The 24,255-nt window shown below is 44.4% G+C and overlaps 1 protein-coding gene across 2 annotated transcripts; it reads left to right on the top strand.

Annotated features, from left to right (window-relative positions):
- hdlbpa (high density lipoprotein binding protein a) lies at positions 1-23,163 on the top strand. Of its 2 annotated transcripts, none has more exons than XM_036978909.1 (28): positions 1-135; positions 1,648-1,719; positions 6,118-6,232; positions 6,457-6,608; positions 7,311-7,526; positions 7,945-8,151; positions 8,550-8,765; positions 10,582-10,785; positions 11,248-11,355; positions 11,446-11,550; positions 12,047-12,125; positions 12,272-12,411; positions 12,497-12,601; positions 13,170-13,283; positions 13,537-13,623; positions 13,755-13,886; positions 14,063-14,281; positions 15,625-15,846; positions 16,142-16,360; positions 17,960-18,116; positions 18,467-18,627; positions 18,780-18,884; positions 19,070-19,204; positions 19,414-19,557; positions 19,807-19,986; positions 20,516-20,632; positions 21,041-21,193; positions 21,512-23,163. In XM_036978909.1, the coding sequence occupies exons 3-28, from the start codon at positions 6,157-6,159 to the stop codon at positions 21,605-21,607; spliced, it is 3,849 nt and encodes a 1,282-aa protein (XP_036834804.1). In that variant the 5' UTR covers positions 1-135; positions 1,648-1,719; positions 6,118-6,156; the 3' UTR covers positions 21,608-23,163. The 2 variants fall into 2 exon arrangements, with proteins under 2 accessions (XP_036834804.1, XP_036834803.1); XM_036978908.1 differs by having other exon boundaries at positions 21,041-21,202.
- Positions 23,164-24,255: the final 1,092 nt, after the last annotated feature.

Genomic DNA, 24,255 nt, shown 5'->3' with positions numbered 1-24,255 from the left:
GCGTGACGTTAGAGGATAGGATTGGAGGGTGGTGCAGGTATATAGCCCTCCTTCGGCCTACACTTCCACCTTCTCGCCAGTGGAGTTTCAGCACAGCTTCTGCACCACCCAGGGCAGACGAGAACATAAACACGAGTAAGTAGCTAAGAAATTGTTTCACAATGTAACGTGTACGAGGAACATTAAAGACGATGTGCTCATTATTTCCGTCGACATTTAGCCAATTTGGAGGGGCTGATAGTTTTGTCGAGGACGCAGTGAAATATTATCACTGTCTTAAAAAAAAAAATGTGCTCTGGCCTGAGTCGACTCCATGTCATTTCTGCCCTTGTTCGGCTGCCTTAATGCCTACGTGGACTTTGTGTAGCTTTTATTGTGGATGCTAACGTTTCCGTATTAAAATGGGAGAATATATGTAGCTATCAATTTATTTTTTGATTTTAAAAAAGAAATAAAATGTAAGACCTAAACACTGTTCTCGATTTCATGTTTTTTTTAAAATGTTATTACATTTTTAATAATGAGTTTCACTGGTACAACTGGTTGTTAGCCTCCGGAGCTAGTTAGCCGCTTAGCACTGCAGCTACGTGTCATTACCGCGGACGGTCCAAGTTTTATACCAGTTTTATTACCGAGGAAACTAATGCGACGACACAAAGTTTTTCAGTACAAGTAATGTCTCACAAACACAAAACGCAATAGGGCGTTTACATTTACCTTCTTTTTTTTTTTTTACTGGAATGCAATTATTTTTTTATTTTATTTTTTTATTTTTCTAATACTTCGCAAATAACGTTTTTTATTTAGATATGTTTTATGTTAAAGCGTCCATTTGTCGACGCAGTTACTAGCCGTGGTGGTGGGAACCAGGGAATATTGGCTTATCTATTTTAACATGTCTTTGCTCGGTTAGCTAGCTAGCTACCTTATATATATTCATCTGTTGTCGTGTTATAGTCTGTCAAATTTTCCACATCGTTTGATTATTTTTTTTTTAGCTAGGTAATTATGTATTTTTGTTTGTTTTTGGTTCAACGCTAGCCAGCTAACTAGCTATTTTTTTTTGCTAGCTTGTGAATGAGGGAGAGAAGTAGGCCAGTGGGCTAGCTAACGTTAGCTAGCTATGTCTTGTTTAGCTTTTCAGCTGCAAAACACCAACACGTTAAATCTATCACTGTTGACGAACTAGGGTGAAAGTTCAATAAATGCCTGTTTATATGAATGAGGCTAATTTAGCATTAGATTTTAAAGGCCAAATTTAATGGAGTCTGTGGTCCTCACTGGAATAGGTATCAACGTACACCTCATTAGGCTAATATGACAAAGCTGGCCAAGTCTAGTAGTAGAATATAATACTTAGTGGTCAATACAATGGTCTAATATCAAACAACAATGTTTGGTTTATCTATTTCTAAACTACATTTTACCTTCAAGCAAGTAGGCCCAGATTTGTATGCTAGCTACTTCTATAGGGGGATCCCTCCAGCCATTAATTGGATGTCAAAGCTTAGTTTAATTTCCCCCCCCACCCCATAAATCCTCACATGTGAATATACCACTTAATCTATTAATTGAATGTCCAGTATTTTATCACGTGACTGTCTGTTGTGAAACCAGTATGTTTTATTTATTAATTGTGCTTTTCAGGCAAAAGCTGGCAGGCTGACACGAACAGGCAGCTTTACAGGACGGATTATCTGGTAACTGACCATTTAGCTGGTAAGAAGTGACACTACTCTAAGCTCTTAATTATAGCCATGCTGCAGTCCCTTCTAACCTGCAGTTTTCAAATGGGAGGCAGTGGAATAGATGGCCTTGTTGGCCACATCCACTGGCTCAGTAAATAAAGATCAAAAGCTGACAATTTACTTTTTGAATACTAGAGAGGGGGAGAGAGGGGGGGGGGGGGGGGGGTGGCACGCTATATATTATTGGGTCAATCACAAACCAGATGCTTGTCAGATTTATCTGGATTTCATTGCAATACTTTGAATTAGTGTATACAGTACCAGTCAAGTAGGTGGACACACCTACTAATTCCAGGGTTTTTATTTTCTTTTGACCATTTTCTACATTGCAGAACAATAGTGATGATATCAAAACTATGAAATCACACATATGGAAGCATGTAGTGACCAAAATAGTGTTAAACAACAAAATATATTTGATATTCTTCCAAGTAGCCACCCTTTGCCTTGATGACAGCTTTGCACACTCTTGGTATTCTCTCAACTAGCTTCATGACATTTCAATTAACAGGTGTACCTTAAGTTACTTTGTGGAATTTCTTTCCTTAATAATGCATTTGTGTCAATCAGTTGTGATGTGACAAGGTAGGGGTGGTGTACAGAAGATATCCCTATTTGTTAAAAGACCAAGTCCATATTATGGCAAGAACAGGTCAAATAAGCAAAGAGAAACGGCAGTCCATCATTACTTTAAGACATGGAGGTCAGTCAATCTGGAGAATCTCAAGATCTTTGAAAGTTTCTTCAGGTGCAGTCGCAAAAACCATCAAGCGGAATAATGAAACTGTCTCTCATGAGGACCTGCCACAGGAAAAGAAGACCCAGAATTACCTCTGCTGCAGAGGACAAGTTCATTAGAGTTACCAGGCCTCAGAAATTGCAGCCCAAATAAATGCTTCACAGACTTCAAGTAACAGACAGATATCAACATCAACTGTTCAGAGGAGACTGCGTGAATCAGGCCTTCATGGTTGAATTGCTGCGAAGAAACCGCTACTAAATGACAACTATAAGAAGAGACTGGCTTGGGCCAAGAAACACGAGCAATTGACGTTAGACCGGTGGACATCTGTCATTTGGTCAGTCCAAATTTGAGCTTTTTTTGGTTCCAACCGCTGTGTCTTTGTGAGATGCAGAGTCGGTGAATGGCTGATCTCCATATGTGTGTTTCCTACCGTGAAGCATGGAGGAAGTGTGGATGATCTCCATATGTGTGTTTCCTACCGTGAAGCATGGAGGAAGTGTGGATGATCTCCATATGTGTGTTTCCTACCGTGAAGCATGGAGGAGAAAGTGTGGGTGCTTTGCTGGTGACACTCTAAGATTTTATTTAGAATTCAAGGCATGCTTCACCAGCATGGCTACCATAGTATTCTGCAGCGATACGCCATCCCATCTGGTTTGCGCTTCGTGGGACTATCATTTTTTTTTCTCTCAACAGGACAATGACCCAATACACACCTCCAGGCTGTGTAAGGGTTATTTGACCAAGGAGAGTGATGGAGTGCTGCATCGGATGACCTGGCCTCCACAATCACCTGACCTACACCCAATTTGAAGTGGTTTTGGATAAGTTGGACTACAGAGTGAAGAAAAAGCAGCCAAGAAGTGCTCAGCACATGTTGAACTTCAAGACTGAAAAAGCATTCAAATCAAATGTATTTTATATAGCCCTTCGTACGTCAGCTGATGTCTCAAAGTGCTGTACAGAAACCCAGCCTAAAACCCCCAAACGGCAAGCAATGCAGGTGTAGAAGCATTCCTCGTGAAGCTGGTTGAGTGTGCTTGTCTGGATGACAGCTAAGAGGGGGAGGGGGGGGGGGGGGGTGTGTGTGAATTATTCCATTTGTTATTTCATAGTGTAACAGTATAATTTTAGACCGTCCCCTCGCCCATACCCGGGCGCGAACTAGGGACCTTCTGCACACATCAACAGTCACCCTCGAAGCATCGTTACCCATCGCTCCACAAAAGCCGCGGCCCTTGCAGAGCAAGGGGAACTACTACTTCAAGGTCTCAGAGCAAGTGACGTCACTGATTGAAACGCTATTTAGCGCCCACGCTAACTAACTAAGCTAGCCGTTTCACATCCGTTACAATAGCTTTGTCGTCACTATTCTACAATGTAAAAAAATAAATTAAAGAAACCCTTCAATGAATACGTGTCCAAACTTTTGACTGGTACTGTATATAACATTCTCAAATAATCTTTCTAGAGAAGGCTTGAAACACTTCAGTAGTCTACCTTGTGAAATCTTTTCAACGTTTTACATTTTTCGTTTCCAGGCTGTTTTTCTTGCTCCATGTTAAACCAATGAGGCGCCAGTAGTATGGCTTTCCTGGGCTGGCCTGTATGTAGTTCACTGTGCTAAAGCACCACTGACTCGGCCTGCTCAGCCTTAAAGATGCCTAGCCTAGAAGGAAGAGGCCCCTTAAAGGGTGCTGCTCTGGAAAGCATGTGAATACAGCTGTACTAATGCCATGCTAAGGATCCCAGGCACCATCTCCACTGACTGTGCTGTGTGCCAGTACAAAATATAATTACTAGAGTGGACCTTCCCATTCAAGTAGATGTTATGTGATTGGTTTGATTCTATTTTGAATGTATAAAGCCCCCCCCCCCACACACTGCTTCTCATTCATTTGAAGCAAAACTAGTTTGCAGAGGAATAGCCTAGTAAATGTTCTCAGGCCCCCCCCCCCTTTGCCAAATCCTAACCTTAACCATTAGTGGGGCAAGTACAAAACTGACCCAAGTGGAGTGTCCTGGGAGAACTTCACCCTACACCTAGCGCATGTGCTAAGGGTCTAGTCTGATCTACTTGGTTAGGACTGGGGAGGGGGAAGCTGATCCTGGATCTGTACCTAGGGGAAGCTCCAGTGGGTGGATGAACTGAACGGGTCAGCGGGGAAATCCTCTTAACCTTGGAAAGCTCATTCACCCAGCTTAGAAAGGCCTAGGCCAACAACTCAACTTAGTTGTTCAAATCAATGTATTTGTCAAGTGCCGAATACAACAAGTGTAGACCTTACTGTGAAATGCTAACTTACAAGCACTTAAACCAGTTCATGAAGTTTTAAGAAAATATTTACCAAATAAACTAAAGTAAGAAAAGTAACACAATAAAATAAGAGGCGATATACACAGGGGTTACCGGTACCTAGTCAATGTGTGGGGGTACAGGTTAGTCGAGGTAATTTGTTCATGTAGGTAGTGGTGAAGTTTACCCTAGGTACAGATCTAGGCTCCACTTCCCCTCCCCTAGCCCAGAGGCAGGCAGATGTCAATTTTGATTAGTTTCCATCTTACTGTCCAGATGAATTTGCATGCAGCCGGCAATACACTCATATCTCACGTGGACAGGTTTAAACATAGGACTTTCTCCAGTTAGGCTGTAATGGTGTGAATTTCTTAACTAGACTAAAAAATATGAATTCTTTCTGTAAAACACAATTTTCCATCACCGTGATAAAGTGGCTAATGCCTAGGAATGCTAGTTCCGGATGTTGTGTATCGCGGTCAGCCAATCAGGTTGCATCAGTCTGTTTACCTCTTGCTGAACCTACAACATCAGGAAGTAGCATTAGCCACTAACATGGTGACGGAAATGGCGTTTCATTAAGAAAGTACACGTTTTCCAATATTTATTTTTCCTTCTCGCCATTAAATCTAGTTAAGGAGGAAATCGATACTTTTGCAACCTGAATGGAGAATTTAATTTATATTTTATTTTTATTAAAGGTACAAACCGGTCCATTGGCTGTGTTGCTTGCTGCGTACAATGCGTTTTGGACAGTAAATTGAAACCATCCACACCAGATTAATATCGCTATCAGCAGGCCTTTAGGTTCACCCCCAATCCTAACCTTAACATTTAGTGTGGGAAATGCTGAACTGAACAGAGATCAGTGTGTAGTGTCAACATCACATGTTGCTACTGCAATGAGTCAGTTTGTCCTCTTGGTTATGCTAAATTGGCCTAATCTGTGCACTAAAGCTATTTGTCAAGACATTCTAAGAAAGTGTTGCTGTGTGAAATAGGTAATAGCTAGAACATAGATTATCCCTCCTGGAAAGGCATGGCTTCTTTTGATAACGGTAGATAAGTCAGTGGGGCCTAACATCAAAGTCCATTCAAGCTGATAAATGTGTTTTTGTACCACTATATATTTAACCCTTAACTATAAGTGGTTTATTTGTTTTCATGGTTTATTGTATTTTCTAGCCATGAGACAAGGCCTTATATAAAGACATCAATGATTTTTAATGATCTTGCCCTTTTTGAGTCTGTCATGTCTTAGCTATGCAGGCTATTTTGTTGTATTTTTTTTAACCCTGATTTAACGATGACCTCTTTTCCTTTACTAGTGACACACTCGTACTCCGTGTAAACGTGGGATTTCGACCATGAGCTCAGTCGCTGTACTTACGCAGGAAAGCTTCAACGAGCACCGCTCTGGGCTCGTTGCAGAGCAGGCAGGTGGTGAGTTTTTTTTTATTTGTTCCTCTGGGTAGAGTAGTCTGGCGTTCAGTTATCAATGACCATCTCAACAAATATGCTACCCAAGACAAGACATGAGTTGTGTTAACTGCCGTTTAACCGATCATGTACCTGTCATTTATCAGACAATCGTAGTCAGTGATTTTTTTATTTTTTTTAATATTTTTTTTTAATATGGTGGCTTGTTTCTAATGGTTCTGACACAGGGTCTAGTTCTGCTGGAGATGAGGAGGCCCCAGCCTACAAGGATGCCTTCCCTCCGCTGCCTGAGAAGGCTGCTTCACCCGAGGGGACCCAGGAACCAGTCAATGCCTGGACCTCCAAGATCCGGCCCCTCAAATCCTCTGTCATCACCCAGGTAGCTACGCCCCTCTGTCGTCGCCCAGGTAGCTACGCCCCCTCTGTCGTCGCCCAGGTAGCTACGCCCCCTCTGTCGTCGTCCAGGTAGCTACGCCCCCTCTGTCGTCGCCCAGGTAGCTACGCCCCCTCTGTCGTCGCCCAGGTAGCTACGCCCCCTCTGTCGTCGCCCAGGTAGCTACGCCCCCTCTGTCGTCGCCCAGGTAGCTACGCCCCCTCTGTCGTCGCCCAGGTAGCTACGCCCCCTCTGTCGTCGCCCAGGTAGCTACGCCCCTCTGTCGTCGCCCAGGTTAGCTACGCCCCCTCTGTCGTCGCCCAGGTAGCTACGCCCCCTCTGTCGTCGCCCAGGTAGCTACGCCCCCTCTGTCGTCGCCCAGGTTAGCTACGCCCCCTCTGTCGTCACCCAGGTTAGCTGCAGCATTTACGCAACACTTTGTTGCATTGGAGGAGTAAGAAACTGTTGTTGTAGCAAATGGTATCCCTAATTTCCATATAGTGCACTACTATTGACCAGAGCCCATAGAGCTGTGGTCTAAAGAAGTGCACTATGTAGGGAATAGGGATACCATTGGGGACACTGCACCATGTTTGTTGTAGCGAATAACACTTCCTTCTGCCTTTGGTAAACCTGGGTGTGTAGACCTTTAAAAAGTCTATTCAAACATGTGATGTTTGCTCTCTGCTAACTTATGACTCTCGCTAGGTTTTCCACGTTCCTCTGGAAGAGCGCAAGTACAAGGACATCAACCAGTTCGGTGAAGGAGATCAGGCGAAGGTCTGTGTGGACATCATGCATAAGACTGGAGCCCACCTGGAACTCTCCATGGCTAAAGACCAGGGCCTGTCCATCATGGTGTCTGGGAAACTGGACGCAGTGATGAAAGCCCGCAAGGAGATTGTGTCCCGACTGCAGACTCAGGTCAGTGTAGCTGGTGTCCCGACTGCAGACTCCGGTCTGTGTAGATGGGATGAGTTCTTATTTGGTTGTTGTATTCATTATAACAATATAGGTTGCATTGTATATATCAGAGATGCATTTAGACTGATCTTTGTGATTTCCCAACTGTTGTACTATTAGTGTGTGGTTTTGAGGCCCCCACCTCAGGACTCCCTGGGGAAAAAAAGTGTCAATTCTTACTGAGTGGACTATCAAGGCTAAATAAATAAAAATGAAATGAGTCATCACATTTCAATATGAATTCATGCACTGTTACTGAAGTTAATCGAAGGTGACTACTTTTATTTATTTACCTTTGTGGTAATATTAACTTAGGTTTATAAACATATTTTCCTTCATGTTGCTTTTAAAATATATATAATTTCTTTTTTTACACCAGGCTTCAGCTACTGTGGCAATCCCCAAAGAACACCATCGCTTTGTCATCGGCAAGAATGGGGAGAAGCTGCAGGAGTTGGAGCTCAAGACTGCCACCAAGATCCAGATTCCAAGACCAGATGACCCCAGCAACCATATCAAGATCTCGGGCACCAAGGAGGGCCTGGAGAAGGCCAAGCACGAGATTCTGCTCATCTCTGCCGAGCAGGTAGCCAACCTGGTGTCGTATCAGTCACCTAGCGATCGCTCTAGTGTCATCGTCTAGAACAACTTAGCGAGTGGAGAGTAAACTATCACACAATGACCTCTTTAACTCGCTATGGAATCCTTTGCGGCACAACATTTTTTTTTTCCACTTCAGGTCATATCTGTTACCTTTTTATCTAAAACTATCTTTTTATAATTTCGGCCATTTTTTTTTAAGTTAACCACCCCACTTAATGAACATGCCCCTATACCACTAACGCTAGCCTCGCTGTAATTACACTGCCATGAACACAGTTCGGAAAGCGAGCCAGTTCAGTTTGTGAAATTGTTATATCAGTCCGACGTGTTGGACAACCTAGCTGACGACTGTCTGCTCTCTGCCCCCCCCCCCTTCTCCAGGACAAGCGTGCTGTGGAGAGGGTGAACATCGACAAGGTGTTCCACCCCTTCATCACTGGTGCCTACAACAAGCTGGTGGCAGATATGATGCAGGAGACGGGAGCCCGCATCAACGTCCCTCCACCCAGCGTCAATAAGACGGAGATCGTCATTACTGGGGAGAAAGAGCAGGTGGCCCTTGCTGTGGCTATGATCAAGAAGATTTATGAGGGGAAGGTGTGTAAGGTCTATGCTCTGTCGTCTTCAACAGGATTTTAATATGAAATGTTATGGTCCTTTTGAACCTGCTTTATGGCAAATATTACTATTGCTATGATGAATGTGATTGGAGGGGAAGGTACAGTCGAAGTCAGTTTATATACACTTAGGTTGGAGTCATGAACTCGTTTTTCAACCACTCCACACATGTCTTGTTAACAAACTATAGTTTTGGTAAGTTGGTGAGGGCATCTACTTTGTCCATGACACAAGTCATTATTCCAACAATTGTTTAGACTGATTATTTCACTTATAACAATTCCAGTGGGTCAGAAGTTTACATACACTAAGTTGACTGTGCCTTTAAACAGCTTGGAAAATTCCAGAAAATTATTTTATGGCTTTAGAAGCTTCTGATAGGCTAGTTGACTTCATTTGAGTCAATTAGAGGTGTCTGGTTCATCCTTGGGAGCAATTTCCAAATGCCTGAAGGTACCACGTTCATCTATACAAACTATAGTACGCAAGTATAAACACCATGGGATCACACAGACGTCATACCGCTCAGGAAGGAGACACGTTCTGTCTTCTAGAGATGAACGTACTTTGGTGCGAAATGTGCAAATCAATCCCAGACCAACAGCAAAGGACCTTGTGAAGATGCTGGAGGAAAAAGGTATAAAAGTATCTATATCCACAGTAAAATGAGTCCTACATTGACATAACCTAAAAGGCCGCTCAGCAAGGAAGCCACTGCTCCAAAACCGCCATTAAAAAATTCCAGACTACGGTTTGCAACTGCACATGGGGGACAAAGATTGTATTTTTTTGAGAAATGTCCTCTAGTAACTGTTTGGCCATAAGGACCATCGTTATGTTGGAGGAAAAAGGGGGGGGCTTGCAAGCCGAAGAACACCATCCCAACCGTGAAGCTCGGGGGTGGCAGCATCATGTGGGGGTGCGTTGTTGCAGGAGGGACTGGTGCACTTCACTTAATTTTCCTCCCTCATGATGCCATCTGTTATGTGGATATATTGAAGCAACATCTCAAGAAATCAGTCGGTAAGTTAAAGCTTGGTCGCAAATGGGTCTTCCAAATGGACAATGACCCCCAAGCGCTGAAAAGGTGTGTGAGCAAGGAGGCCTAAAAATCCTGACTGTTATACCAGCTCTGTCAGGAGGAATGGGCTGAAATTCACCCAATTTATTGTGGGAAGCTTGTGGAAGGCCACCTGAAATGTTTGACCCAAGTTAAACAATTTTAAGGCAATGCTACCAAATACTAATTGAGTTTATGTAGACTTCTGACCCACTGGGAATGTGATGAAAGAAATAAAAGCTGAAATAAATTATTCTCTATTCTGACATTTCACATTCTTAAAATAAAGTGGTGACCCTAACTGACCTAAAACAGGGATTTTTTTACTAGGATTAAATATCAGGAATTGTGGACAAACTGAGTTTAACTGTATTTGGCTAAGGTGTATGTAAACTTCAGACTTCAACTGTTATGTCCTGCTAGCTAAAATTGTGCTAAACAGGAATGATTTGAGTGTCTGCGTTTAACATGTATGGAATGTTGTCACGTAGCCCCAGGGTACCAGGGCGTGACTTCAGTTGTCTCCGTAATCTGAGGTCTTGTGAAGGTTCCTACTAGTGTCAGTGGCACGACTGCAGTCTTAGACTGTGTCTCTTTCTTTTCAGATTTGACATTTTATTTGACTTGGGACCAATACATATTCAAAATGGTATATTTGTAACTGTCAAATGCACCAAGTTACACTTGATCTTTGCACTAATTTCCAGTGCTCTGTTTACCCTTTTCTCCCGGCAGAAAAATGCCACCACCATCGCGGTAGAGGTGAAGAAATCTCAGCACAAGTACGTGATCGGCCCCAAAGGAAACACCCTGCAGGAGATCCTGGAGAAAACTGGCGTCTCGGTCGAGATCCCACCCCCAGACAGCAACTCGGAGACAGTCATCCTGCGCGGGGAGCCAGACCGGCTGGGTCAGGCTCTCACTGAAGTTTACGCCAAGGTAGATATGTTACACATTGCAACACACAGTACGTACTATACAGGCCTCACTGAAGTTGGGGCCAAGGTAGATATGTTACACATTGCAACACACACTACTACACAGTACGTACTATACAGGCCTCACTGAAGTTGGGGCCATGGTAGATATACATTACACCTATACGCAGCACCTTTCACACGGCCTGGGCCTGGCATTCACTGACGTTTAGTCCAAGGTAGATGCATTATTATTATTATTATTATTATTATTATTATTATTTTAAAGGTTTTACTTGCAATGTGAATGAATGTGTTTTTTTTACCTTAGTTGAATGTACTTGTAAGTAGATCTCCTATAAGGCTACTTGCTAAATGACTAACGTGTAAACCATAGCACCTTTTCAGGGCCTCTGGTCCAAGAGGATGTCCCATGACCTCAGTGGGTTCTCGGTTTCTAAACGTGACCCTGTGTGTTTCCCAGGCCAACAGCTATACTGTGTCCTCAGTCGTAGCTCCTTCCTGGCTTCATCGCTTCATCATTGGCAAGAAGGGGCAGAACCTGGCCAAGATTACCCAGCAAATGCCCAAGGTGTGTGTGTGTGTGTGTGGCTGGCGTGTGTTTGTTCCAGAGGGGGATGCAGCTCACGGTCTGACTTGGTATTTTCTCTGTGTATTGCAGGTGCACATTGAGTTCACTGAGGGCGAGGATAAGATCACCCTGGAAGGCCCCACCAAAGACATGCAGATGGTGCAGAGTCAGATGGAAGCCATCGTCACTGACCTGGTAAAGACCGTCTGAATACAGTCGGACCAGGCTAGCCTCGTCCGCTCCAAGCAGTCGGACCAGGCACAGCCTCGTCCGCTCCAAGCAGTCGGACCAGGCACAGCCTCGTCCGCTCCAAGCAGTCGGACCAGGCACAGCCTCGTCCGCTCCAAGCAGTCGGACCAGGCACAGCCTCGTCCGCTCCAAGCAGTCGGACCAGGCACAGCCTCGTCCGCTCCAAGCAGTCGGACCAGGCACAGCCTCGTCGGCTCCATGCAGACGTCCGTTTACCAAAACCCAGATTAAGCCTATTAGATTACTGGGCTAAAGCGCATTCAATGGAGAGTCTCCCTTGAGCTTTAGCTTTGTAGTTAAAGAGTAGGCTTAATCTGAGTCTAGGCCTAGTTTGTTTCATTGTCCCAACGACAGACTGTGTAAACAACACTGGTTTCCTTGGTTTTAGGACTTAGTTAAACATGGCATCAAATGAATGATTGTATTTCCTTTCCCCTTCTAGGTGAGCCGCATGGATTATATGGAGATCAGTGTGGACCCCAGATTCCACAGACACCTGATTGGGAAGGGCGGTGCCAACAGTAAGTGTTTTTTTTAAGCAAAGCAGGGGTTGGTTTGAGAAGTGGGGCGAGTAAGATGTTAAATAAAAAGATACACAAATGTATTTTAAGATATTTAGCGTATTACTAAATGGTGGGTGACTTTTTTATTCTCCTGCCCTGTTCAGTAAACCGCATCAAAGATCTGCACAAGGTGTCTGTGCGTATCCCCCCTGACAACGAGAAGAGCCACCTGATCCGCATCGAGGGGGATCCCCAGGGGGTTCAGGAAGCCAGTAAGGAGCTGCTTGAGCTAGCGTCGCGCATGGTGAGTATCACGATTCTCTCTCTCTCTCGTCACTGTAAATGTCCCCGTGGGAGTTGTCCCTCAACCTTTCGTCTCTCTCTTGCAGGAGAACGAGCGTACAAAGGACCTGATCATTGAACAGCGTTTTCACAGAGCCATCATTGGCCAAAAAGGGGAGAAGATCAAGGACGTTCGTGACAAGTTCCCTGAGGTGAGTCGCAAACCATGTTGCCGTGGCAACGCTCCCGATGACGCCGTAGACCGTGGCTCAGTGAGACTTCAGTCAGCAAGGCTGTATTTACACAGGCAGCACGATTCTGCTCTTTGGCCCAATTATTAACAGAGCAGAATATATATATATTTCTATTTTATGGCTCAAAAGACCAATTAGTGGGAGGGGTGGGGAGGGAAGCTCAGAACCGGGCCTGATTTTAAACGCAGCCTTAGAAGCCATGACGATCGTGTGTGCCAGATCCATATATTTAGACTAGCTGTACATGTGTGGCTCTGGTAAATGCTATAAAATGCTTCAGTGTATACAGCTATAACATTTTGCTGTATAGTTACAGTAAACAACTATGTTAATTTTGGTTAGGATGAGCACTTACTATATATATATATATATATATATATATATATATATATATATATATATATATATATATATATATATATATATATATATATATATATATATATATATATATATATATATATGAGAAGGTATATATTTAAAGTTTTCCAAGCTGTACATAAAGTAATAATGTGTCGATTTGCAGGTCATCATCAACTTCCCAGACCCGGCAGCGAAGAGTGACATCGTTCAGTTGCGTGGTCCAAGAAATGAGGTGGAGAAATGCTCCAAGTTCATGGCGAAGATGGTTGCTGACATGGTATGTAGATCAGGAAACAAAACGTCACAGAGTCGATCGTTTAGACAACTAGGTTTAACTTTTAACTTATTTTTTTGACATTGAATAAGGTTAGTGTAATTGTGTTAAGTACATTTGGCTTTCAAGACATTGTGCTGGTGAAGTACTTCATTTGATTCTGTATGATTTTGATAGCTCTTTCCTTAAGTGTATTGAACATGTCAAATCTTGCTTTGCTGTTTTATCTACGATTTGATTTTTGTCTTTTTTTCAGGTGGAGAATGGCTTCTTTCTCTCAGTTCCCATCTTCAAACAATTCCACAAGAACATTATTGGGAAAGGTGGCGCCAACATCAAGAAGGTGTATATTCTCATTTAATAAGATTATGAATTTAAACTTACTTTGGGGGGAACAGTTCTTAAACAATTTCAGGCTTTTTAAAATAAGGGGGAGGAGGAAATGGTATTACGTGACAAAGTAATTCCTTCCAGATTCGTGAGGAAACTAACACCAGGATTGACCTGCCTGCCGAGAACAGCAACTCTGAGATGATCGTCATCACCGGCAAGAAGGAAAACTGTGAGGCCGCAAGAATCCGCATCCTGTCTATCCAGAAAGAACTGGTAAGTTACTTGCTTTTCTCAGGATGATTGCCATCTAAGATGGCCTGTGTTCTTCTATGTCAATGCCGATAAGGATATAATGTTCGTACGTTTCTAATTTCTCTCTCCTACGAAACCATGTTTCCGTTCTGTGCCCGGTGAACTACATATGCCACGGTTGTGTCCCTCCCACCCAGGCCAACATTACAGAGATGGAGGTGTCCATCCCCTCAAAGCTGCACAACTCCCTGATTGGCTCTAAGGGCCGTTTCGTCCGCTCCATCATGGAAGAGTGTGGCGGCGTCCATATCCACTTCCCCACCGAGGGCTCCGGCATCGACACGGTCACCATCAGGGGCCCTGCTGAGGAGGTGGAGAAGGCGAAGAAACAGCTGCTCTCTCTGGCCCAGGATAAGGTTTGATCCTGTTCTTATCTTATTTAGGCTTTACTTATCAGTAGGTTGAGGACCAGGTTTGTTTTTTTATTTGTTCAGTTGGCTATGGTTGTCATGAGGGTTGGGTTCAGTTTCCGGAAGTAAACTGAAATTCCCAATTTTCCTTCACTAAAAAGCAATTGAAATAGAGTTCATCCCAACTAGGGTGACCACATTTTAAAAATGCCCAAATATGGGATGATTTTGAAGTGCAAAATTCAGTGATGCGGAAATGAGAGACTGGCTGTTTTATACAAGCTAATTGAGAGCCTACCAAGTGTGGTGAAATGACCTTCTCTTTGTCTAATAAGGCTACAGCTACTTAGGCCTACTTACTATGGTAGTTATTCGTTTGAAGCACGCTTTTTGTAAGTAGTTAGCGGTCCTCTCCAAGTTTAGCTGGAGTTTAGTCCAAAAAGGATTCGACAAATGTGATTGGTTGACGATATGACGTTGGCCTACGTGTCATCTTGCGCTGCGCGGAATATCAGATCTCAACGACGATTGGAACAGTGTTAAACGTCACCAGCACCACGTCCTTAAGATATATCTGGTCATAAGCACAACATACGGCACCGGTTGGAATGTCTGAATGAAATACGGGACACATGGACTTGTTAAAAACCCTCTCTGGCCTTGGGACACACAGCCACAAACTTTAGAGAGAAACTCTCCAGCCCAGCAGAGGCTACCATCCCCTGGTTTTGGACCTCTGGCGTTGTTAGGGGGTCGCCAAGGGCCCTTCTAGAACACTCCCTTGCCTGTAATTGGCTGACCTGGTCAGCCAATCACAGGCTGTGAAGGGGTCTCAAACCCCCAATAGTCGGTTCTATAGTTGGACACAGAGGTCCAGAGAGACAACGGGTCAGAACTCCTCAACACGATACTGGACCCTTCCTGAACAACCTTCCTAACTGTGTTAGTGGTTGGATGACCATAAACCACTATACACTACCTCACTTACCCTACTGCCAGTCTCTTCTTCTTCGTTTCCTTATGATGATTATCAGTCCTCTAACAGGAACTCTGGGACAGTTATAAATGAAACCGACACCTCTGAGGCGACAATTTATTTGATAAAAACATTTTTTTTTGTAGATTTAATTTGTTGGTAAAATACGGCACATAATTGTTTGGTAGGGGGATAAAGAGCCAAAATGCGAGACTGTCCCGGTACAATCTGGGACGTGGTCACCCTAATCCCAAACCTGGTCGTCAGTAGTCCATGTACACTTTTTAAAAGAAGTCAACTGAACTAACCAGCTCCACCATTATGTTGCAGCACATTCTAGAAATGTTTCCTTCTCTCTCTCTCTTTCCCTTAGCAAACCAAGAGTCACACGGCTGAGCTGAAGGCCAAGCCAGAGTACCATAAGTTCCTGATCGGTAAAGGAGGCGGTAACATCCGTAAAGTACGTGACAGTACTGGAGCCAGGATTATCTTCCCGACACTTGATGACGAGGACCAGGAGCTGATCACCGTGGTGGGGACAGAGGAGGCCGTCAGAGAGGCCCAGAAGGAACTGGAGGAACTCATCAAGAGCTTGGTAAAGACTTATAAAAAATAAAAAAAATTATCAATACATTTTGTTGATTTGATTAGTCAATTTCTCCTGTTTTTTTTTCCCCCCTATCAAAAGACTCTCCTGACAGCATTGTTTTGTATTGATGTTACGTACTTGTGTTTACAGCAGAATCAAACTCTCCTGTGTATTTTTTAGAGTGTAAGGGAGGAAACTGTCATTTCGATACTGACCCCAAACTTTAGATTATACACTCACTGTGTTTTAGTTTGACACATTTTGAATATTTTAAACCCCGTGCTTGCTTGTCATCCCTCAGGATAACGTGGTGGAGGATGTAATGAATGTGGACCCCAAGCACCACCGGTACTTTGTGGCTCGCCGTGGGCAGGTGCTGAGGGACATCGCTGACGAGTACGGCGGCGTGATGGTGAGCTTCCCCAGGAGCGGCGCCAACAGCGACAAGGTCACTCTGAAGGGAGCCAAAGACTGCGTGGAGGCAGCCAAGAAACGCATGCTGGAGATCATCGAGGACCTGGTGAGTTCACAGGGCTTTACGAACTTATTTAGGACCGATTTATTTTTTTTCCCACTGGAGACTTACCTCGGTGTTTTACCTAAAAGGGCTGTCCTTTTGATTCCACTTCCACGGCCCAGCTCCAGTGTCTCTCAAGGCCATGGCCTCCGTGGTCCTGCTCTTAATCGGGGTCTCAACCTGACCACTAGTACTTTTCAGCTGGCATTTACACTGAAATTGTTGTATTTAGATTTTTTGTTCAGAGTTACAGTTCAATATAAGGAAATCGGCCAATTGAAATAAAATTTCATTAGGACCTAATCTATCGATTTCACATGACTGGGAATAGATATGCATCTGTTGGTCATAGATCTACTGTACCTTTATTAAAAAAATAAATGGGTTGTGGATCAGAACCAGTCAGTTTCTGGTGGGACCACCATTTGCATCATGCAGCGCGACACATCTCCTTCGTCAGGCTGTTGATTGTGGCCTGTGACATGTTCCACTCTTCAATGGTTGTACAGTTGCTGGGTATTGTCAGGAACTGGAACACGCTGTCGATCCAGAGCATCCCAAACATGCTCAATGGGGTGACATGTCTGGTGAGTATGCAGGCCATGGAAGAACTGGGACAATTACAGCTCCCAGGAATTGTGTACAGATCCTTTGAGACTGGGGCCGTGCATTATCATGCTGAAACATGAGGTGATGTCGGCGGATGAATGACACGACAATGGGCCTCAGGATCTCGTCACGGTATCTCTGTCCATTGTGTTGGTTGTCTGTAGCTTATGCCTGCACATACCATAACCCCACTGCCACCATGGGACACTGTTAACAAACCGCTCGCCCCACGACGCCATAACGTCTGCGTTTGCGAGGCCGGTTGGATGTACAGCCAACTTCTCTAAAAATGAGTTTGGAGGCGGGTTTATTGTAGAGAAATGAACATTCGATTCTCTGACAATAGCTCTGGTGGACATTCCTGCAGTCAGCATGCCAATTGCGCACGCCCTCAACTTGACATCTGTGGCATTGTGTGATTTTTAAACTGCACATTTTAAAGTGGTCTTTTATTGTCCCTGGCACAAGGTGCACCTGTGTAATGATCATGCTGTTTAATCAGCTTCATATGCCACACCTGTCAGGTGGATGGATTATCCTGGCAAAGAGAAATGTTCACTAACAGGGATATAAAGAAATTAGTGCACAGAATTTGAGGAGCTTTTTGTGCCTTAAGGAAAACAATTGTTTTTAATATATTATTTTGTTCTGTGTGTGTGTGTGTGTGTGTGTGTGTGTATAGATCTCTCTCTGAACATGGGTTAACGCCTCAGAAAGCAACGGTCTTGATGCAGAGGTTGTTGATTGTGTTCGCCACAGGTCTTTGGTGTCACTCCTGATGGGAACACAGTCACACTAGAGCTGACATTTCACATAGAACACTGGTGACCCCACTGATGAGGGGGGAGTCTCAGGCGGTACTGCCTCATACTCGTCCCCTGGGACATAAGGACGCATCAATCTTTTAGTCTCGTTCACCCAGTGCCATGATGCCCATGTCATAACTAGCCCGTCCTCTCTGATTGGCTAACGGTCCTCCTCCTCTGTCTCCAGGATGCCCAGGTGACCATGGAGTGTGTGATTCCTCAGAAGTTCCACCGTTCCATCATGGGGCCCAAAGGTTCCCGTATCCAGGGCATCACCAGGGACCACAACGTGCAGATTAAATTCCCTGAGCGAGTGGACGGCCCGGGGAAAGGAGGCCCAGCGGGTAAAGCACCCCGTCATTCTCGGGCAGTAATTCAGAGTCAGAGGAGGCTGAGGCTGTTATGGGATCAGTTTTGACTAGTTTAAGATCGGCACTCAAAGACTTTTACAGGCAATGACTGATGTATGGGTTGATCTACTGTTTTTTTTGTTTTTTAGTTTAGTTGAATGCACTGTGTAAGACATTCTGGATAAGAGCGCCTGCTACATGACCTAAATGTAATGATCCTAGACTGTTAAGAGAAGGTTTTTTTTTTTTTTTGAAGCAAGTCTTTCAGATTTCTACTGTTCCAACTGCCTGGTTCATTCTCTCTAATCAACCTTTCCCCCCCCCCCCCCTCTCTTCTTCCCCAGCTCCCCCGGCCGAGGCTGCAGTGCAGGAGAATGGAGAGGCTAACGGGGAGATGGTTGAAGAGCCGGCAGCACCTGTGGATCCCACTGCACCGAAGAAGTGTGACGTCATCGTGCTTTCTGGCCGCAAGGAGCGATGCGAGGCTGCTGTGGAGGCACTCAAGGTCACTCCTTCTCTTGGACATTTTGAAATTGTCTGTCTGTGTGCTGGTACAGTAAACTCTCTTTACGGAGGTTATATGTGACTCGTATAGAGCAGTGTGTTTTTTTTCCATGTGTAGTTCAACTTGTGTTTCACTACCTTTTCTTCCCACAGGCTTTGGTCCCTGTCACCACTGAAGTGGAAGTGCCTTTTGAGCTTCACCGTTACATCATTGGGCAGAAAGGAAGTGGAATTCGTAAGATGATGGATGAGTTTGAGGTACGTGAGTAGTTTCATTGTCAATTTTTACTTAAATGTATTCTAATTTTTTTTTTTTAAATTTAGTTGAGTAGCTGAAATGGGACTCATTCAGGATACAGTCTCTTCTGTCTGGATGTTTGATTCAACATTGTAATGGTTTTTAAAATTATTATTATTTTTTTTACTATTGCCTCCACCGCCAGGTTAATATTCAAGTGCCTGCTCCTGAGCTGCAGTCCGACATAATCTCCATTACTGGCTTGGCCAATCACCTGGACCGCGCTAAGGAGGGTCTCCTGGAGCGCGTTAAAGAGCTGACTGCTGAGCAGGAGGATCGGGTACGTGTTGCTCTCTTCACTGCTCTTCTACATCTCAGAACCACAGTATTAAAACGTGTTGGACTGCAAGTCAATCACAAGTTACTAAGTCTGTTGCCGAGTCATTGTTATGCCATCTGGCGTTCGGCCCCCAAAACCGGCTGTAAGACCAGGCGAACGAGTGACATGGTTCTGACTGGGGATGTTTTGTGCTCGTCGCTCATTTGCAGTCCCTCAGGAGCTTCAAGTTGACCATCACTGTGGATCCTAAGTATCACCCCAAGATCATTGGCCGTAAGGGGGCCAAAATAACCAACATCCGCACGGAACACGACGTCAACATCCAGTTCCCAGACAAGAACGACGACAACCAGGTACACCGTCTGTGGTCAATTCTTCTGTCCTCAAGCCACTTGTCCTTTGCAACAAAAAAAAAAAAAAAGCATTGTTGAAAGCCAGAGGAAATTGGTCTTGGATCTTCTCCAATGGGGTTGGGGTGGGGGGGTGGGTTTATGCAAGTAAATGAGGAAATGCTCATTGAAAGCCTTCAACTTGATGTTCCCCTCATGTAAGTTCTATAGTCCTGACATGCCCCCCCCCCCCCCCCCCCCCCCCACCACCAGGACCAGATCACCATCACGGGGTATGAGCACAAGGCTACAGCTGCCAGGGATGCCATCCAGGCCATCGTGGACGAGCTGGAGGAGATGATCTCCGAGGATATCACCCTGGACGCCCGCGTCCACGCCCGTATCATCGGGGCCCGTGGCAAAGGCATCCGCAAGATCATGGATGAGTTCAAGGTGAGGGGGGGGGGGGGGGTGGCCTTTATCAGTGGGCTAGTTTCCCTGATACATAAATACCAGTCTTGGACTCAAATGCATGCTCCATGAAAATTGTCTATTGAAATAGGATTTTAGTCCAGGGCTCGTCTGTCTTGGATAAGGTTGTGGGAACAGATCTTACAGGGTAGTCTTGCCTTGTCGCTTTGAATTCTGGGAATCTATTCAACGTATTCAATCTGTACATACTGTTTGATGTGTTTCAGGATTCATATAAAAATGCCTCTTTGGCTTCATTTGAAATGGACAAAAGACAAGAATTTATAAATAAAAAAAAATATATATATATATATATATATATATATTTAATGTATTTATTAAATATATATATATGTATTTATTAAATATATATATTTAATGTATTTATTAAATATATATATTTAATGTATTTATTAATGCTATTTTTGTTTCTGGAGGAACATCACATAGGACCTCCACTTTAAATGACCAGATGAACTGACCATGTTTTCTTCCTGTGTTTTTGTTTTAGGTGGATCTGAGATTCCCCCAGCCCGGAGCTGCTGACCCCAATCAGGTGTTTGTTACTGGTCGTCCTGAGCTGGTGGACGAAGCCATCGACCACCTCCTCAACCTGGAAGAGGAATATGTGAGTACTCTTGTCGAAGTGGTGGAGGGTGAATTTACCCCTAAATGCTGATCCTGGGTCTCTTCCCCCCCCCCCCCCCCCCCCCCCCCCCCCACTAATGGGTAAGGTTAGGATTTCAGGAAGGGAAGCTGATTCTTGATCTGTACTTAGGGGGAAACTTCACCCTGGGCTTTGAAAGCCATTTTGGGCATCCTCCATTGACTTAATCCTCTTGGCCCTTGGTGTCCACCACGGCTCTCCATATCCTCTGTGATGCGTTGTCCTCTGTGACCCCCCCCCACGATAATCTTTGGTTCTTCATTTGACTGAACACACTTTCTGATTCCCTTTGAATGTAGAGTACCTTCAACAACCCCCCCCCCCCCCCCCCCCCCCCCATAGCGTTTTAAAAATCAAACCTGTTTTCAGATGGCTGACGTGAATGAGAATGAATCTAAGATGACGTACATGAAGCCCACTGGTGACCGCGGTGCGTCCTCGATGGATGAGGGAGGACGAGAGCGAGGCTCCTCCAAAGGCTTCGTGGTGAGGGAGGCACCGTGGCAAACTGGCAGTGAGAAGGTGAGAGAGGTGATGAATCTTTTTTTCTTTTTTTTCCCCCTCCTTTGACAAATCTGACCCATTTACCTTTTTTTGTGCTAGCCTGGTCCCGTATCTTTTTATAATGTCTTGCCATATTTTTTCCTGTGGTTATTGTATTTAGCACAGATCTGGGATCCAGGATACGTTTGTATTGTCCTTATTATAAAAAATAATTTTTTTTTTCATTGATTTGTTTTGGAATGCAGTCATTTGTCATTCGATGATCACTGACATGTACTTGTTTTTTGTCTCTCTTTTTCTTTCTCTCTCTTTCTCTCTCTCTCTTTCTCTCTCCAGGCCCCAGACATGAGCAGTTCAGAGGACTTCCCCAGCTTTGGTGCTCCTGTGGCGGCCACCAACAAGGCTTCTCCCTGGGGACCCAAGCGCTTCTGAGCAGAGCTGTGCTGCTACGAAGGAGACAAGACGGCCCTCACCTCCACCTGACGACACAATCTTCCCCTCCATCGCCTGCCCCAACCCTATGGACCTGGACTGACCGCTGACCCCCCCTCCCTCCCCCACAGAAGTCTCTGCAGTCCTGGAAATGTTTCATGCTTCTCTCTTCTGTCTACATAACTTGGTTTGCCTTTTTGTAGATTTTACGGTGTAGTCTGAAATGCTTTCAACCAAACTGTATTTGGACCTGTAACTTCAGCTTTGTGTCTTCTTGCATTCAGTAATGGGTCTTTCTGTAACAAAAAAAAAAACAAACAAATTATACTTATTATAAGAAACATTGCTGGGTTGTTGGGTTATGTCTATATTCAGGTAGACGTTCAGTGTTTTTTTTCCGAAACTTGACATTTCATAATGATTTTGAAATGTGTTACCAAATCCAAAGCTGTTAAAGGGAACCCAAGCAACGCTTCTTAGGTTTACTGAGCTGCCCCTTAGTTGCCTTTGCAGGGTGTGTGGGGCTGGGGGAGGGAGGGAGGGAGTTGACTTACCTCTGGCGACATGTTAACGCACGTCTGACCATTTTCAGCTTTTGATTTGAAGTGAAGAAGCTTGACCACCGTGGTGGCCAGCTGTCTGTTTTCAACTGCTCTCCCTCCACTCCTCGTGGAACTGTGTTACGTCATCTCATTCAGGTCTCAGTCTTATTGCTGCATCGGAGTGGTTCTGTCCTCCAGTCTTTCATCCTGTCTGCTTGTTACTGTGCTTGTGAGGTGTCTGGCCAGGTAGTGATGTGTTGTAATCATGCAGCCTTATTCATTTGTTGAACTTTTTTTGTTTTGGAGGGGTGATTCACTACAGATATACTATTTCACACACTCTCTCTCAAACTGCCAGATGCTTTTGGAGATTGTACTGTAATCATCCTACTGCAACACTAGAGCTCCAGAAGTTTCAATACCCTACACACTAACTGTTAAAGTACCATACTTGTTCCATACTGTAGTTTTTTTTTTTTTTTTTTTTGTGACATTTTGAAAATGAAGTTTTTAACTCTCTACTCGTGGCTTTCGGAAGCAAAAGAGCAGACCATTCTGTGCCAATGAACTGTCTTCTGTCTAGTGATGTTACTCATCCTGCTACCTACCCGGGGTCAGTGTCCAGTCCCTTTTTGTCTTCCAGTTGCTATGCAGATTGTTCTGTAACCATAGCAATGGCCCTCTTATCAGCCTTAGCTCTAGAGTGATATAAACCAGACCCCAGAGGTGATGTCACAGTCCCGAGGAGATCAGGAGGCGTACAGTACAATGCTGTGGATAAATGTTCAGTCGTCTCATTCAGTTCATGGCAGTGGGTGGTTCATTTTTTTATTTTTATTTTTTCCGGTGATGCACACTTCCTGAAAGATATGACATCATTGTCTAATCCTGGTCTATATCATTCTAGCCTTATATGAAAGATTATGCAAAAACCATTACAAGAAGAAGTGAAACAAATATGGATGACACTGGAAATGAAATTGTCCAAAAAGTCAATAAAAATTGAAAATTGTATATATTTTTTTTTTTGTTGAGTTGAACATGTAGCTAGCTACTTTAACTAGAGTTTAGGCTGCATGAAAACCTGACACCCCCCCCCCCCCCCCACCAGTTGCAAGATGAGGACTACTACTGGTAATTGTACTTGTTTTGAACTGCATTTAAAGTGCACCAGATCAGGACACTCACATAGAGAGAGAGAGCAGGAGCTTAAGGCAGAGGGTCTGACATGGCAACACCTGGAGCAGAGGGCACAAGATCCTTATGTTCTGTAAGGAATACAAAATCCAGATCTTAAGATGGCTTGGTGGAAAACAGACTACGTGGCCGAAAGTACGTGGACACCCCTTGAAATAAGTGGATTTGTCTTTCAGCTACACCCACTGGTGACAGGTGTATAAAATCGAGCATGCATTCTCCATAGAAAAACATTGGCAGTAGAAGGGGCTGTACTGACGAGATCAGTGGCGTTCAACGTGGCACCGTCATAGGATGCCACCTTTCTGACAAGTCAGTTCATCAAATATCTGTCCTGCTCAACTAAGTGCTGTTATTGTGAAGTGGGAACTACTAGGAGCGGCTCAGCTGAGAATTGGTAGTGGTAGGCCACACAAGCTCACAGCCCTGCCGAGTGCTGAAACCGGTAGCGCGTAAAAATCATCTGTCCTCGGGTTGCAACACACTACTGAGTTCCAAACTGCCTCTGGAAGCTATGCCAGCAAAATAAATGTTCGCCGGGAGCTTCATGAAATGGGTTTCCATGGCCGAGCAGCCGCGCACAAGCTTAAGATCACCACCATGTGCAATACCAAGCCGTGGCTGGAGTGTTGTGAAGCTCGCCGCCATTGGACTCTGGAGCAGTGGAAACGCATTCTCTGGAGTGATGAATCACACTTTACCATCTGGCTGTCCGACGGAAGAATCTTTGGCGGATGCCAGGAGCTCACTACCTGCCCTAATGCATAGTGCTAACTGTAAAGTTTGGTGGAGGAGGAATAACGGTCTGGGGCTGTTATTCATGGTTCGGGCTATGCCCCTTAGTTCCAGTGAAGATACATCTTAATGCTACAGCATACAATTACATTGTAGATGATTCTGTGCTTCCAA

This window comes from Oncorhynchus mykiss, chromosome 5 (assembly GCF_013265735.2).
Source record: "Oncorhynchus mykiss isolate Arlee chromosome 5, USDA_OmykA_1.1, whole genome shotgun sequence".
In the NCBI taxonomy this organism is placed as follows: domain Eukaryota; kingdom Metazoa; phylum Chordata; class Actinopteri; order Salmoniformes; family Salmonidae; genus Oncorhynchus; species Oncorhynchus mykiss.
Note: the sequence above shows the minus strand (reverse complement) of the source record. Positions and strands in the feature narration are given on the sequence as shown.

Bases quoted from the DNA above. Each gene is read 5' to 3' on its own strand.
- hdlbpa (XM_036978908.1), top strand. From the start codon at position 6,157: ATGAGCTCAGTCGCTGTACTTACGCAGGAAAGCTTCAACGAGCACCGC. The intron at 11,551-12,046 runs GTAAAGACCGTC...TTCCCCTTCTAG, and splicing joins AAGCCATCGTCACTGACCTG to GTGAGCCGCATGGATTATAT. The intron at 18,117-18,466 runs GTAAAGCACCCC...CTTCTTCCCCAG, and splicing joins GGGGAAAGGAGGCCCAGCGG to CTCCCCCGGCCGAGGCTGCA.